Source organism: Poecilia mexicana, unplaced genomic scaffold (genome assembly GCF_051168715.1).
Source record: "Poecilia mexicana isolate PSO_F unplaced genomic scaffold, ASM5116871v1 scaffold_15, whole genome shotgun sequence".
Classification (NCBI taxonomy): Eukaryota; Metazoa; Chordata; class Actinopteri; order Cyprinodontiformes; family Poeciliidae; genus Poecilia; species Poecilia mexicana.
In genome coordinates this window covers 2,416,921-2,432,015 of record NW_028263384.1, presented here as the reverse complement: position 1 = coordinate 2,432,015, position 15,095 = coordinate 2,416,921, and the positions used below count along the sequence as shown (strand labels likewise).

Genomic DNA, 15,095 nt, shown 5'->3' with positions numbered 1-15,095 from the left:
AATGCAAGCAATGAACAAACAAACTGATAACACAGTAAAACATTAATGAAATATTAGCCCTGAGGTATTAGTGTTTTGTAAAAGTATTCATATCTCTAGAACTTTTTTACATTACAAATAAGATCTGAAAAGTATGTGCTGCTTTTATATAATAATAATAATAATAATAATAATAATAATAATAATAATAATAATAATAATAATAATAATCAATTTAATTTGTACCGCACTTTTCATTAGCAAAAATCTCAAAGTGCAACACTGTACAACTAAGATTAAGGATAAAATCAGCATCATAAAAATCATGTGGAGGCAGAATAGACTTGCTTAAATAGAAAAGTCTTTAAGCGTCTTTTAAAGTCAACCAGTGGTTGCGGAGCTCTCAAATGGTCCGGGAGAGAGTTCCAGAGACGGGGGCCTGCCACAGCGAATGCCCGATCTCCCATGGTCCTTAATCTGGAATGAGGAAGGTGGAGGAAGTTGCAGTCTTGTGATCGTAGAGATCTGGTGGATGAATGTGGAATGAGAAGGTCCTTCAGATAATCCGGTGAGGTTCAGTTTAAACACTGATCGGTAATGAGTGCGATTTTGTACTGAATTCTGTAGGTGACAGGAAGCCAATGAAGGTCATGCAGAATAGATGTAATATGGGCAGATTTACGGGCTCTCAATAGAATCCTGGCTGCGCTGTTTTGAATGTATTGAAGCTTCTGAAGATGTTTTCTTTGGATTCCAAGAAACAGAGTTGCAGTAGTCGAGCCTGGAGGAGAAAAAGGCATGGACAAACTTTGCCTGAACTTTGTAGAACCATGTTTTGTAACAAGAAGCTTTAGGCATCCCTCTATCACTGAAAAGTTTTTTTTTTGTAAAATAGTTCAAGTTCTGTCAAACTGGATGTAAAGCATATGTGAGCTTTACAGATCCCTCCTTGTGTAGCATTGCATGCGGATATAGTAGATGGTAGTGACAATAGTATTCTGAAGTGCTCCTGTGTGGCTCTACTGAAACATTGCAGCTGTTTCTTTTGTTATGCTACCTGAGGGTTTAAAGGTTTGCACAGTGAGATTTCCAAAGACAACCATAACTTTTTTATTATATGTGTTTTGCAAACTATATTCTAGTATTTTCTATCTAATTCATGATTTTTAGTCCGACTTTAACCCAGAATTATGAACCACAAAATAATTTCATTTAGCAAAAACAAAAGTATGTGCAATAGTTTTGTCGTTTTAAGCAGATATGTTTCCCCAAAATACTGTATACAAAAATTATTGTAAAATTCAATGAAGCACATTTTTGACAATAATTACATAAAATCGTGGAGAAAATGAGAGATATTCGTTTTTGCGTTCTGTTTGGTCAGAAGAGCCCAAACTGACTGAGCCTGCGCATTTTAACCACGTGACCGTGTGTCGGCGCTGATGGCGGCCAGTCGTACTGCGCAGCTTTAACACGCATACCCGGAAAATTAAAGAGGCAAAGAACCTAGTAAAGCAAGGATAGAAAGTCCAACATTGTTTCTTGACCAGTAAGTGTTTTATTAATGTAAACTCAATTAATTTAACTGCATTTATGAACAGCAGCTGTTAGTGTCCGTATGATATGTTTTAAGCCAACACAAACTGAGACGGTTTTCGTTTAGAAATTTGAGCTCCAATTATATATGGTCTTGTTTTTGTGTCTCATAGCTCAACATGGACATGACATACGACTTATGCCAGTCACATTAAATATTAGCGCAGGCTAATGAAGCATACCATCCCTTTAATAGACCCAAAGGCAGAAAAAATATTTGTAATTGTTAAGAGTAAGGTCCAAGTCGGTAGATCTGAAGAAGGACAACAAATATTGTTTGGTGGCATTACATTTAGCAGGACACTTTTGTTATTTAGTTCTGAGTCACATTCATTTTCTGTCTGCACACACTGACCTGTCAGACAGAAAAGTGTGGGACTTTTTTTGCTCTTTTAAAATATGATGAACTTTAGTTTAATTTTAAAATGTACCGGTAATTATCATGCTTATTCTTCACATGAGCTGGTGGAAGCCATGAAAGGTCGCAGCCGCAGAGTTGGAAGAACTGCAAGAAAGAGGAAACGGAAACGTGAACAATCCGTCCATTCAGGTAGGAAAAGAGTCACTGCAGTAAACTGATTCATCACAGAAAAAGAAACACTCTTCATTTCCCTCGGACGTTCCAGTCTCTCTAAGTCATCAGCTGCAGTACGTCAGGCTGATGAAGTTTCTCCACCAGAGAGGATTCAGCTCAACGCTGCTGCAGCCTGCTCTGTTCTCTGGTACGCCTGGCTGTTGGATGAAGTTTTATTTTATTTTATATGTTAGGGAGAGCTTCAGAAATCTCTTGTTTACAATGATGCAACCTCACAGTTTGTGTTTGTTTTCATTCAGACACAGGAAGAGGACTGCAGACTCTCCAAACTATAATGGTACTGTTTAAATATGTTTTTAATACTATTATTTCCTTACAATTTAAATAATCTAGAACAATTTAACATTTTCATGGTACAACCTTAAGATGGGGTGTTTTTGAAGATAGACTAAGACGAAATATGTTCTAATTGTCAAGTACAAGAAAAACGATACATGGCTTCTTTTTCTTCAGCGTCCTAAAGAGTTGCCTTCAAAAATCAGCTGATTAGTGTGGAGGACTAAAACTGACACAATTAAAATATTGCTTTTCAGCCAGGGGAGCTGGTTGTTTCTCTGCCAGAATCCTGTCTCCTCACAACTTCCACTGTTCTCAGCAGCTACCTGGGAGAGTACATCAAAAGGTAAAGCTGCAAGATTGCTAACTTTGTCATAAATGAGGGGATTTTATTTGCAGTTTGACTCTTTATCTTGTCTGTAGTTGGAAACCCCGCCTTTCTCCTCTCTCTGCGCTTTGTGTTTTCCTGGTGTGTGAGCGCCAGCGTGGGGAGGCCTCTGATTGGTTCCCGTACATTGACGTGCTGCCCTACTCTTATGCCTGCCCCACATATTTCTCAGAAGAGGTGGCAGACGTCCTACCTGCCGGTGTGAGGAGGCGGGGCTTAGAGCAGAGGGAGGCGGTGCGTGAGATGCACTCCTCCAATCAGGAGTTTTTCAGGGGAGTTGAGCTTCGTTTCTGTTCAGCTTTGGGATGCTTGATTTCGCAGTGTGTGTTGGTCTGTACATGACATCCCAGTAAAGTACGTTGGTGTTTGTAGTTGTAGCATGTTAAAATGTGACAGTTAAAGGAGTATCAGTGGTTTTGCAAACATCTATGTTTATTGATCTGTACAGGACTCTGCAGCCAGTTCTGAGCCAGCCCATAGAAGATGTGCTGACTTATGAAGCTCTGAGGTACACAAACACACTGATGGTCACCAAACCTGGTTCAGTCTGCTATTTCAGCTGTTCTGCCTCTTTCAGGTGGGCGTGGTGCAGTGTAAACACGCGCTCTGTCTTCATGTCCCGGCCGTCCAGCTGCTTCCTGTCTGGACCTGATAGTTACGCTTTAGCTCCCTTCCTGGATCTCCTCAACCACCACCCTGACGTCCAGGTCAACATGAAATCACTTTTGAGTTCATGTTTCATTTCCATCTGAACCATATTCATAGATAGGTTTATATCATCTTTTCCCACCAGGTAAAAGCGGGTTTTAATGATCAGACAAAATGCTATGAAATCAGGAGTGTCTGTGGTACACCGTGCTACGAGCAGGTGTTCATTAACTATGGTTCCCATGACAACCAGCGCCTGCTTTTGGAGTACGGATTTGTTGCCATGAATAATCCACATAGCGTCGTGTATGTGGAACCAGGCAAGTCATAAACATCAGTAAAAGGTCTGGGTGTAGTCAAAGGCAGTGTCATAATAAATAATAGGTTTTGTATAGGGGTGCACCAATAAATCAACCTCGATTTCTTACATTTTGGGTGATCTTCAGATACTCTGTAAGTATCTTAAGATCAACTACTGTCCACTTTTGCTAAAAGTTGCTATGTTGAGCAATTTTTATTTTTAATTTTTTTGCTATATTTAGTGACTTTGCAGCAAAAACATCAGTACCGGCCAAAAGATAAGTGATCAGCTGGAAAAGTCCAGTCGGTCCACCCCTACTAGTTTTGCAGTCTAAGACAATGTTATAATAATATCTTAAGTATAATTAAAGTAAAAGTTCTTAATGGAATAAATTTTGCACAACATCCTAAAAAATACTAATCTTTTACTGTGGTTCCTCAGACTTGCTGTGTGACATTTTAAGAGGTGAGAAGAGTTTGGATCAGAAGATGAAGTTCCTCAGAGAAAATAATTTCCTTGAGTAAGTAAGTCTGTGCCATAAACATTTCCATGTTTCATTGCTACATTGACTTGTTTTACTGGTTTACATTGTTTCATGAAAAAACTATAACTCACCCTCTTATGAAAGCAAAACACCAACCCTGACAAATCTTTTAAAGAATTTCACCAAAGTGGGTGGAGCAGCACTGTTATGGTTTTAGATTAAATATTGCCAAACTAAACAAATATACACAAAAATGTTAAATTTTGCACAGAAACAATAAGATGGAACCCTAAATAACCTATTTAGACAGTACACTTTGAAGAAGCAAATATTATTTTTTAACAAACTTTAATTTTTTTTTCATTCCTGACAGGAATCTCACCGTGTCCAGTGAAGGTCCCAGTTGGAGGCTGATGGTGGCTCTCAGACTGCTGTCTCTGCCACAAACACTATAGTATGATGACATTTTCATCTGCCCACAGGGTTTTGGTGCATTTCTAAAAAGTCTTTAAATTTATGTATCTAAAATGAATGCCTTTAAATGTCATAAACTAATTTTTAGAAATGAACTTGGCCTTAACTATGTTAACAAAATGTCAGACTTCTGATTATGGCGTGGTCTTACATTTACTATGTAGATGTTTTTTCTGTGGGACTTTTCTGTCAAACGTTTGAGTCACTCGCAGACATCTCCGTTGCTTTCTGTGACTCAAAGCGGTTGCAGCTACTGGTAACTAGCTGCTAATATATACTATATATTTATAGTTGGCAAAGATAAGTGATAGCTAGGTTTCACTTGTCACTGATAGAAGCAAGAAGCCATCTGGCTTTCCTGCATATATCATGGATAAAAAAGCTACCTAGATGTTTTGCCTCTACCATGGGCAGCTAGCTTTTTTGCGACATAAGTCTTAATTTTCATTCATAAGTCTTAAAAATTTTTAAATTTGAGTTGATGGAACCTACAGAAAATCTGTCCCAACAAATGTGGTCTTCCAATCACTCCTGATCAGCTTTCTTCTTGACCCAGCTTGTGTGATAAGCTTTGGTTATATTTCTGTTTTTCAGCCACCTATGGAGGCCAGCGCTGCTCGGTCAGGTTGTTGATGAAAAGACAGAAGTGAGAAGCAGCCAGACAGCCAGGACTTTATGTCAACAGCTGCTGAAAGATACACACATAGCTCTGGATAAGGTGCACATAAACACAGATCAAAGTATTTCCTGGAATAAAAATGGGACTGAAATGCTTCATCTTTCTGCGTTTAGATCTCCCAGCTTCTGGGTCAGTGTGGGGGGCCAGTCAGGGAGCAGCTGGAGGTGGTGAGGGCATTGCGCCAGGAGGAGAGGTGGATCTTGGAGAACTGTGTTACAGCTCTGAAAGACTCTGTGATTCTAGAAAAAGAGACGTCCTCATGCAAAGCAAACATTGGAGTGATGAGCTGACACCTTACCGGTCTTCTGTTCACACAGCTGCTGTATCATTCTTCTTCCTGCCCACAAAGCAGCTAAAAAGACATTAAAAGTGCCGCTTTGATCCAAAGATTAGAAGTAGTGGTGCACCGATTACAGTTTTCTGGATGATCACCGATCTTGAAAAAATCCTGACCTGCCTATTCTGATTTGGCTGAAACGTTGCTTAAAGTCTGAAAATCAGGCACAAACTGTTTGGTTTTGTGGATAAGATCAGTTTCTCATGTAGAAATCGACAGATCGCCAATCTCCCAACATTAATGAAATATGGGCCAATTTAACGATGCACCCTGAATAAGAAACATCAGCTGCCATCTATGGAGCTCCATCACCAGACATCAGACATTCTTTGAAAGTGCCTTTCAAAAGTATTCATACCCCTCAAATATTTTTTGAATTAAATTTCTGAAAGAACATAAACAACCATTTTCCTACAGCAGACACTTCCTCCTCTAATTCCTCACATGCAATTTTATTATGTTACCAACATAGTTTAAACAAATATCCAGAATAAAAGATGCATTTCTTTCTTAGAATCTGTTAAAAAGTATATTGATTTAATAATGATTATTTGTTATTCAATTCCATGTGGAGAAATCCTGAAATACTGGTGTGTTAATGGGTTCAAACATTGTCCAGTTCACTGAAGTGTTGACTTTGGAAAAAAGAGCTTTCAGATGTTAGTGTGAAGTAGGTAAAAGATTTGGACCCAGAACTGAATGAGGTTTTGTTTTCTTGCTCAGAGCTGAACGACAGCCTTTTTCTTGGGATGACGCTGGACGGTTTCCATGGCAACTATGGCTTCATAGAGAGGAACAGCTTCCTCCATCTGAGGTCTGCAGGGAAGAGAAGCCAGATGTGATTATGTTGAACAGTCAGTATTTCCTGATATCTCTTATATCGGGATAAAATACACAAACAGCATGTTTTTCAAAGTTACCTGAGAACTCCAGCTGACATCTTCTCCACAATGTCTTTCAGAATATCTAAGAACAGATGTTAAAGATTTTATGTACAGCCCAAGCCAGAAGTTTACATATGCTATTAATTTTTGGCCTTTAAGAATTCAGTTGAACAGCTTTCTGAGGGTGGAATGCTTTTACAAGAAATACATTTTTTTTCCAAACTTGTGAAGCCAATTATTGTTTTTAATTTTAATGGGTTAAACATTCTATGATACCCCCTGCAAAGGTGTGAAAGCGTACATATTAGCATACAAGCATGAGCAGATTAAAAGCAAAAAACAATGGTGAAAAGCATTATTTTATTTAGTCCTGTTCAGGTTAGCACAATTTCTGATGAGGAATGCAAGTTAGTGTTTGCAATGAGCAGGAAGCTAGTGAGGTGGAAACTAAGGGTCAAAAGCACATGTACGTTCAATGACGTGCTAAAATCCCAGCGCTATCTAAGGTTTTCTTTTACCCAATCAACATCCAAAAATAGCCATCTTTCAGGCAGTGGCCTCGTGTAAACGTGACCTGAGGTTGGTTGTTGTACAATCCTTTCACTGTGACCAGCAAGTCACACTCTGCCTCCGTTATCCACATTGTTCCCCAATGTACTCTGCCACCTTCTCTTCATTGTCCCTTGGACACATTATCCACCAACATAGACTTACTCCGATGACACACAGGTCTACATCTCCACCAAATCCATTACTCTAGCCATCATCACCAGCTGCCTGACTTATGTCAAACTCTGGATGGACACTAATTTTCTAAAGCTCAACAGCAACAAACCATAGCTACTTATTACTAGTCCCAAACCTCTATGACTACCTTCCTCTCCCTCACTCCACCACTCAGATACTTGTCTACTTCTTAATAACTTCAAGACTCGACAACAGCAATAGAGTCCTTCATGGACTTTTCTCTATGCATCTGCAAATACTACAGTAAATCCCTCCTACCCACCCCATTGGAACGCCTCAAAACAATAGGAACTCTGACTCTCTACCTACCGTCAAATCATTACTCAAAGCTGGCCTATCCATCATAATCCCCTTAAGTTTCAACTACTATTCCTTGTAAATTGCTATATAATTTTGATGTATTATTATAAGAGAATGGTTCAAATGAATAATTAAAAGCCCCAAATAGTTATAAGATGAATGCAGATGATGAGTGGAGGCTGTAGATGTGAGGACAGGATACGGAGGTATCGTCCTTGCTGAGCCGATGAGGTCGTCCAGACCTCAGGGTTGAGGAAAGACACGGAGGCGCATTTTAAATGCAGTAACCTGCAGTCTGGAGGATCCAACTGCAGACAGAACAAACATTTCATAATTAATATGTTTATGTAGAACTTTAAAGTCTGAACTAACAGGAGCTGCTTGTATTTGACTGTAAGCCTGTTACCTGCAGGTTTTTGTGGGAGGTGACCCAGTGCCCTCCCACTCCGAGCACACTGATGATGTCATGCTTATGGGGGAGTAATTTAATATCCTCCTCCTCCTCCTCATCTCCGTGGAGACAAACTTTAAAGAAAAAAGGCCTATATTTCATTATTAAAATCATATTTTAAACAAAGACATGGTCATCATCCTGAAGTGTATTTTCAGTTCACCTCCAGAATCCACAACTATATCCACTCCCAGTCCTCCCGTCTCCTCCAGAACCACTGACAGTAGGTCCGATGATCCATTATGCACCGGAATGACTCTGGCTGTATGAACCAAAACAGAACCACATAAAACACTGAACCACCATGGCTGATTCTACAGTTCAACATTCTCTATATCCTACAGTCCTACCCAAACATTTTGACACAAATGTTTTGATAACGTTTGCATCCATTTTCCTACATTATCATTAGATTATAGTCAATTTTAGTATGGAAAAAAAAAAAGAGCAAAAACAGGCAATAAAAAAAGAATAGGAAACTTTTGGCTATACCAGTGAAAAGTTTACCTGCACACAGTATTTGATTCTCTCCACAAGGTGGCAGCAAAATTTACATTTAGCACATTTCCTTCTCTGTGCTTCATACATAAAATAAATATTAGGCATTTTCAACAACTAACTTGTTGAAAATAAAACAAGTAAGTGTCAGAAGACATGATGAACAAAAGGCGCACCATTAGTTTTGTCAGACATTAGCAATCCTGAGAAACATTTGGGTATAATGAAAAACATCAATATCTTTGCTCCTCATTTCAGAAAATGAAACTCAAATTTTATATAAAGTGAAACATTTCAAGTCTTTATTTGGCATAATTTTGATGACTTGGAAAAATAAAAACTCCAAATTCATTGTTTTGGAAAACTGTAATGTTACATAATGATGATTTAAAAAAGCTTTTTAGGTATTGAAGATTGTTGACTTGATCAATGTCAATGCCAAAGAAGCTGGTTAGTCACACAGTTCTGTAACTACGCATATTCATGGAAAGTTAAGTGGAAGGAAAAAGTGGTAGGAAAAGAAGCATCAGCCTCAGGGATAACTGCAGCAAACATCAAAATTACATTAAATAATGGACTGAAACATTTCACTCAGTGTGTAATAAGTCTATGTTAACATAAGAGTTTAACTTTCTAAAAATAAGTAAAAACTATTGAACTATTTTACAAAATTCAAATGTTTTGAGATGTACTTGGAGGGTTTGAAAAGAAAAGAGAAAAATATCTCACCTACTAAAGGATCCTGAATGCCTAAGGAAAATATGAAGGAGAGGAAAGAAGTGAAGGAAGCAAATGCATAGCTTGAAAGTAAAGCTGATTTGTCGTCAAATCAGCAGTTGACAGCGACAGGAAGCTGAATTAAAAGACAGGAGGTGCGGTCGTCAACGCAGTGGGGGATACAAACCTACGCTGGGCCGAAGCTGCTCCAGGAAGGCCTGTTTCTGCGGCGAGTGTGATGTGGTGAGGACCTTGACTCCGTGGTAACAGGCCAGCTGGACACACATGAGGCCAAAAGGCTTCACAATTACAGGAGATGAGATTGTTACTAAACCATACTGCCTCGACATTGCAGTTCATCCTCAGACTGACTATACGTACACTGGACCCGTCCATCACCAGGAGTGTGTGTCCAGCTGCCATGTGGGCGTGTGTGTGTAGGGCAGTGTAGGCACAGATGCCGTCACGCAGAGCTCCCGCCGCACACAAAGAGCTGAGCTTCTCTGGCTTTTGAACTGCAGAAAACAAACAAAAATATGCAGTTTTTACTGTGCTTTGTTAAGGTACTCACATCTCAAACATTTTTTTTTCTTTACATTTTCAATCACTTTAGGATTTTTTTGTGGCTAAACATAAGAAAGCAGATCATTTTAAAGTAGAAGGAAAAAAATGCATGGTTACATCATGTCAACACCAAATTCTTTATCAGTCTTGAGCTACTCTATGTGTGTAACATATCAGCTATCATTAGCATTTGTAATTAGCTTACATCATACTGGTGCTATTATGGTTATCAATTTTACCCAAAAGGAGTAGCAAACGGAAAAAAATAAATGTAGATTTTGAAATGCAGAGTGGTATTTAACTGTGTCATAAAGCTTTAACTATGTAAAGTAATATCAGCTAATTCCCCTGTGTCATATCATTTAGTTTATATTGTTAATGTTATTTTAAACATACATACATTTTATCATGTTAGTTTGATGCTTTTGGGGCCCTCTGGTGGGCATTGGACTGGCACTGCATGGTGACATGATTTGAATAATAAATCGAGATTTGTTCCTTGGTCTTCATAATGCTGCTCTCTAACAAACTTTTCAGGCTTTCACAGAATAGCTGGATTTATACAATGATTAAATTGGACTCTATTTACCACTTTGGTGGCTTCTGAAGGCAAATAATTTTAATTAGGGCAACAATGCTAAACAAACATGGTATCCCGTGAAAGCTGGTATAAAACTCTATACCAGCTAATGATAAAGCGCTATACCAACTCAGTATTTAGCGGACACCAACGCTAAAGTGCTTCAAAGTATGAGAATGAATATAAATGACTATTTGAAAAATTCTTAACAGATGATATCCAAAACGTAAACAGTGATGTCCAGCTTTACTCAACTGAAAGTTTGTAAAACAACCAAGTGCTTTAGAATTTATTCAGAAAAAAAGATTTAGGGGAAGTTTAGTGTGCTAAACCTTTTCAAAATTAGCAAAAGTGCTAAATAAAAAAAATTTGCTTCACCTACACTGCACATTAGCAGAAGAGTCTGAGTGTTCTTATCCATATGCATTTGATAATAATGCAGTAATTTATGTTGGTCTATCACATAAAATCCAAATACAAAAGCACTGAAAGTTTTAGTTGTAATGTGACACAATATGAAAAAGTTCAAGGCATGCTAATTCCTTGCAAGGTACTGTTTTATGACAAGCATTGGGATTTCTGGATGTCAATAACAGGTAGAATTTCCTTAATAGTAAATGTTCCATTTACCGACACCCTTTCTCAGGTACTCTATCTGGAAGTGCTTGGGTTGTTGTATCTGATGTCTCAGACCAGATGGAGTCTCTGGACTCGAGGTGCTTTCAGTGTTCTGTCAAACAGCCAGCTGAGCTTCACTTTAGATTTTAAAGCACCAAGAGTGCCAGTGAAAGATGGAGGAGGAGCCGTTTCACAACATCCATTTAGCCCACCGACTTTGAACACAGCCAAGAGGACATTATAGCAATTCATGTTTGAGTTACTTTAATGTATAAACTGCCCTCCTCTCAGCCTGTGTTCTTCTGACTCCCTATATCAGATTTATAAAAATAAAGTTCATTAGTGCATTTACCTAAATAGTACTCATCTATGTCAATGACTTCACAGAGCCCAGAACAAGGTGAGTCCAGAGGAAGAACTCCTGGAGAATGAAAGGAGGAAAAATTATGACTAAAGAGTAAAATGAAAAAACAAGAACCACACACTACATAGGAAACTAAAATCAAAATGTAAAATGGCCTGTTTTGTTTTTTGAATATAATATGCTTTATTGATCCCCATGGGAAAATTACTTATTAGTTGACCGGCTACTCCATCCAAGGTGTTAAGTATTAATAATTCAAATATAACCATAAGCAATAAAAATGTATAAAAACTAAAGTATATAAGTTGAACATGAAAAAGATTTGTGGAAAACTGAATTCTCAGCAAGCAGAACTGGAGCCACAGAAAAGGCATCACAAATATTCAGATGATACAGAATCATTATGATTTCAAGTATTTAATTTCTTCAATTATCTATTTAAACATTTACATAAATAAATGTTATTTTTAGAGGTTTATTGAGAGTAAAACAGCTGGTTTAGCTAAACTAACTGCAGTGCAGACTTTGGGTAGGACCTAAATGTGGGAGGAGTCAAATACTTGACCATTTCCACATAATCTGTTTTTTATTCCCTTTTAACCCAGTTAACTTCTGACCAAACTGCATTACTTTGATTTAAAATCAGTAGTGATGTACAATACTGCATATTTTAGATCCGATCCGATATGAAGTGAATACAGGGCCAGTATCACCGATCCGATACCATGGTATCGGATTTTACTCCCATTTAACTATTTTTGTTAAAACCTTGCACAGATGATGGACAAAATTTATAGTTGTCTGCAAAATATTTAAGTAAGATAGTAACATTATAAACAAACAATAGAAAAACAAAAGTGTGCATTTTTTCCTAAATAAAGTACAAAAAATCATATGCTATCATTTTCCCTTTTATTCCTCACCCAATTTTAACAGGCCAAGTTTCATTTAAAAGCATTTCTCACCTACAACCTCGTCCTCTGGCTGAAAGGAGGTCACTTTGGGTCCAACTATGGGGGAAAAAAAACACAGAATGAGCAGTTAAATGTGTGGAGAGAAAGCTCCCTCAGAGCACACATATGAGTGTGTTTGTGTATAATGTAAGATTTGCTCAGTAAACACAGTTTGATACCTTGAAGGACGACACCTGCCACCTCTCTGCCAACAGGAATGAAATCCCTCTGGATCCCCACTTCCTGAATCAACTTGAGGAAGACAGATAAGTTACTTTACTGCTCATTAATTCAGCCATTAATGGGCAAAGAGTAACTAAAAAAACAAAAAATGAAGAAAAACAAAAGTAATTGACATCTCTTAGGCTCCAAAGGGATACTTTTTTGTTTTTCTCCTAATTGATGAATGAAATAATTTCAAAAGTGTTTTTTTGTATTTGTTCAGCCTATCTTTACTCAATATTAAATTTGTTTTATGAATAGAAACATTTAAGTATGACAAAAAAGTAAAAACAGAAATCTATATGGGATCAACCACTTTTCACTGTATTTCAGTGAATGAAGTCAGAATGAATGTGTGAGTATTTGGATTTTGTGTTTTTCTCAGTTTATTGAATCTCTATGTTGTCACGGCTACCCCTTGATTGTTCACAGCTGTCCCTTTTACTCTGATTATGCCCTTGTGTATTTAACCCCACCTGTGTCACCTGCTTCCTGCCAGATCCTTGTCATATGTCATGAGTCTCCAGTTGTGTTTCTTGTTCCAGTCGTGTGTCTCCAGAGCTACCAGTGTCTGAGTTTCCTTGCCTCATTGCTCACTTGTGCTGCCTGGATCTCTGTTCATTATGATCACCATTAAAACCATTATATACTCTACAACCTGGGTCCACTGCATCCATCCTCCACCACCAATACAGCAAATCATTACAGAATCATTCTTATCATGTTATGTTCCCCCTATTTTTCTTTTGCAAAATATGATCCCAAAACACAAGTAACATCTAAACTGCATCCCTTGCTCTTAGTCTGGTTTGGAGGCGTGTGCACTTGGAGAGAACAAACATTTATGAACAAGCAAGTTTCCACAAAACTTACAGTAGCTTCTCATTAAGTACTTTATAATTTAGGTTTTTATTTATTTTTTTTACCTTGAAGTCCAGAGGGCTGAGTCCACAAGCTTTGACCTTCATTCTGACCTGATGGCTGCCTAAAACATCTAGGAGAGTCTGGAGATAAACAGAAACATACCAGTTAAAGATGCTTGTTGTGATCAGACAATAATAAGATCCCTGTTTATCCTACAGTGCCAGTGTGAAGTCTACATACACCCACCAGGGGGTGTAAAACTTAATTTGGGGATATTAATCTTTTTTTTCTTTTTACAGATTAAATTGAAATTATACTGCAGCAAACAGAAATTTACTAAAATAAAAATAAATTAGGAGCCATAACTTCAATTTATAGTGATTTTATACACATACAGTTACACCCCACAGTAATATTTGGTTTAATTTTCCTCATCAAGTTGCAGAGAAACCACAACTTTTCATAGACATCAACAAGCTTCTAGTATCAATCAGCAAATGAGTTTAAATATTGGTAGAATAACAAATGCAAGTTTTACAGTTTTAATAGAATAATTTGCATTTAACTTTCTCAACAAATGTGCCAGTAATATTTGCTTTGATTGTTTAGCTTATTCTTTTCACATGATTTTTCACCCAAATGCTCTTTGGGCAAAAAGTTTTTTCCCCATTATTTTAATGCCTACAATATAAATAAAATGGTGCTTCTTTAAAAAACTATGACAAACTTATTTAGTAGCTATTTAACAAACATTTAATTTGTTTTGTGCCTCTAAGCAGTATTTTTGTTGCTGGGGTTTAGGGCAAAAATGGCTCTTTGGATTGTAAAAATTGTAGATCCCTGACCCAGATGAGGATGAACACAGTAATTCTTATTTCATCAAAATCCCTTCCTCTTTTAGTGATGCGCCAGCACTACTAAGAGCAAAACAACCCCACACCATGATGCTCCCACCACCAGGAACAGGTATTAGAAGGAACAGGAACAACCGAGGAACGACCAAAGCTTTTTAGTGCGCTGAGGTCTGGATTATTAATAATGTATGAATTTAAAGCCCAACTCACCGTTTCCTGAATAACAAACTTGGGCTCAGCGTCGCCCTCTGCAGCTCGGCCGTATAAACCTTTCATGTCGCCCCGATTTTAATTCATGAACAGATACGTCGATCAAAACCCTCCAGCTTTATCTAAATCAGAAGGAGAAAACACAGGCGCTGGTTTTCAGGTCCTATTTGATTTGATCAGCTGACCTCTTCTTCTATTGCGGTGACAAACTAACGCAATGACAACATCTCCCTCTGCCGGAGAACGCAACACGTACAATTTATCGATGCATTTTAAAATTTCAGGAACCTTTAGTAAGCTATTAATAAACCTCAAAAATATTTCCCACAGTTTTGAAACTGTAGAATTATCTATTTTTATACAATTCGAACCTTTCCATAATGTACATAGTAAAGATAGACAATTTCCACCCCAGCTTTAAACTGCATCCTAGTCTAAAGGGATGCAGTTTAAAGCATACAAGTGACATTTGGCTGCAGATCATCACGTGTGAATCAGAAGATGGACTAACT

The 15,095-nt window shown here is 37.8% G+C and overlaps 2 protein-coding genes across 6 annotated transcripts; one reads left to right on the top strand and one right to left on the bottom strand.

Annotated features, from left to right (window-relative positions):
* Positions 1-1,411: 1,411 nt before the first annotated feature.
* Positions 1,412-6,273, top strand: setd4 (SET domain containing 4). Of its 3 annotated transcripts, none has more exons than XM_088012985.1 (13): positions 1,412-1,528; positions 2,038-2,125; positions 2,202-2,297; positions 2,410-2,447; positions 2,704-2,792; positions 2,870-3,107; positions 3,284-3,342; positions 3,412-3,541; positions 3,736-3,802; positions 4,225-4,303; positions 4,641-4,721; positions 5,336-5,459; positions 5,534-6,273. In XM_088012985.1, exons 2-13 carry the CDS (start codon positions 2,050-2,052, stop codon positions 5,708-5,710), a joined length of 1,254 nt encoding a protein of 417 aa, XP_087869111.1. In that variant the 5' UTR covers positions 1,412-1,528; positions 2,038-2,049; the 3' UTR covers positions 5,711-6,273. The 3 variants fall into 3 exon arrangements, with proteins under 3 accessions (XP_087869111.1, XP_087869110.1, XP_087869112.1); XM_088012984.1 differs by having other exon boundaries at positions 3,628-3,802; XM_088012986.1 differs by lacking the exon at positions 2,870-3,107 and having other exon boundaries at positions 3,283-3,342; positions 3,628-3,802.
* cryzl1 (crystallin, zeta (quinone reductase)-like 1) lies at positions 6,194-14,800 on the bottom strand. Of its 3 annotated transcripts, XM_014975153.2 has the most exons (13): positions 14,584-14,798; positions 13,582-13,659; positions 12,613-12,685; positions 12,446-12,490; positions 11,469-11,537; positions 9,736-9,869; positions 9,542-9,653; positions 9,367-9,387; positions 8,303-8,401; positions 8,095-8,213; positions 7,891-7,996; positions 6,678-6,723; positions 6,194-6,573 (listed from the first exon to the last, which is right to left on the bottom strand). In XM_014975153.2, exons 1-13 carry the CDS (start codon positions 14,647-14,649, stop codon positions 6,477-6,479), a joined length of 1,065 nt encoding a protein of 354 aa, XP_014830639.2. In that variant the 5' UTR covers positions 14,650-14,798; the 3' UTR covers positions 6,194-6,476. The 3 variants fall into 3 exon arrangements, with proteins under 3 accessions (XP_014830639.2, XP_087869113.1, XP_014830640.2); XM_088012987.1 differs by lacking the exon at positions 11,469-11,537 and having other exon boundaries at positions 14,584-14,800; XM_014975154.2 differs by lacking the exon at positions 9,367-9,387 and having other exon boundaries at positions 14,584-14,796.
* Between the last annotated feature and the right edge of the window lie 295 nt (positions 14,801-15,095).

Excerpts from the sequence above, each read along its gene's own strand:
- setd4 (XM_088012984.1), top strand. The coding sequence starts at position 2,050 with ATGAAAGGTCGCAGCCGCAGAGTTGGAAGAACTGCAAGAAAGAGGAAA. Across the intron at positions 2,448-2,703 it reads AGACTCTCCAAACTATAATG|CCAGGGGAGCTGGTTGTTTC; the intron begins GTACTGTTTAAA and ends ATTGCTTTTCAG. Across the intron at positions 3,343-3,411 it reads CTGACTTATGAAGCTCTGAG|GTGGGCGTGGTGCAGTGTAA; the intron begins GTACACAAACAC and ends TGCCTCTTTCAG.
- cryzl1 (XM_014975153.2), bottom strand. The coding sequence starts at position 14,649 with ATGAAAGGTTTATACGGCCGAGCTGCAGAGGGCGACGCTGAGCCCAAG. Across the intron at positions 12,686-13,581 it reads TCAGCCCTCTGGACTTCAAG|TTGATTCAGGAAGTGGGGAT; the intron begins GTAAAAAAAATA and ends GTCTTCCTCAAG. Across the intron at positions 9,654-9,735 it reads TGGTGATGGACGGGTCCAGT|CCTTTTGGCCTCATGTGTGT; the intron begins GTACGTATAGTC and ends GTAATTGTGAAG.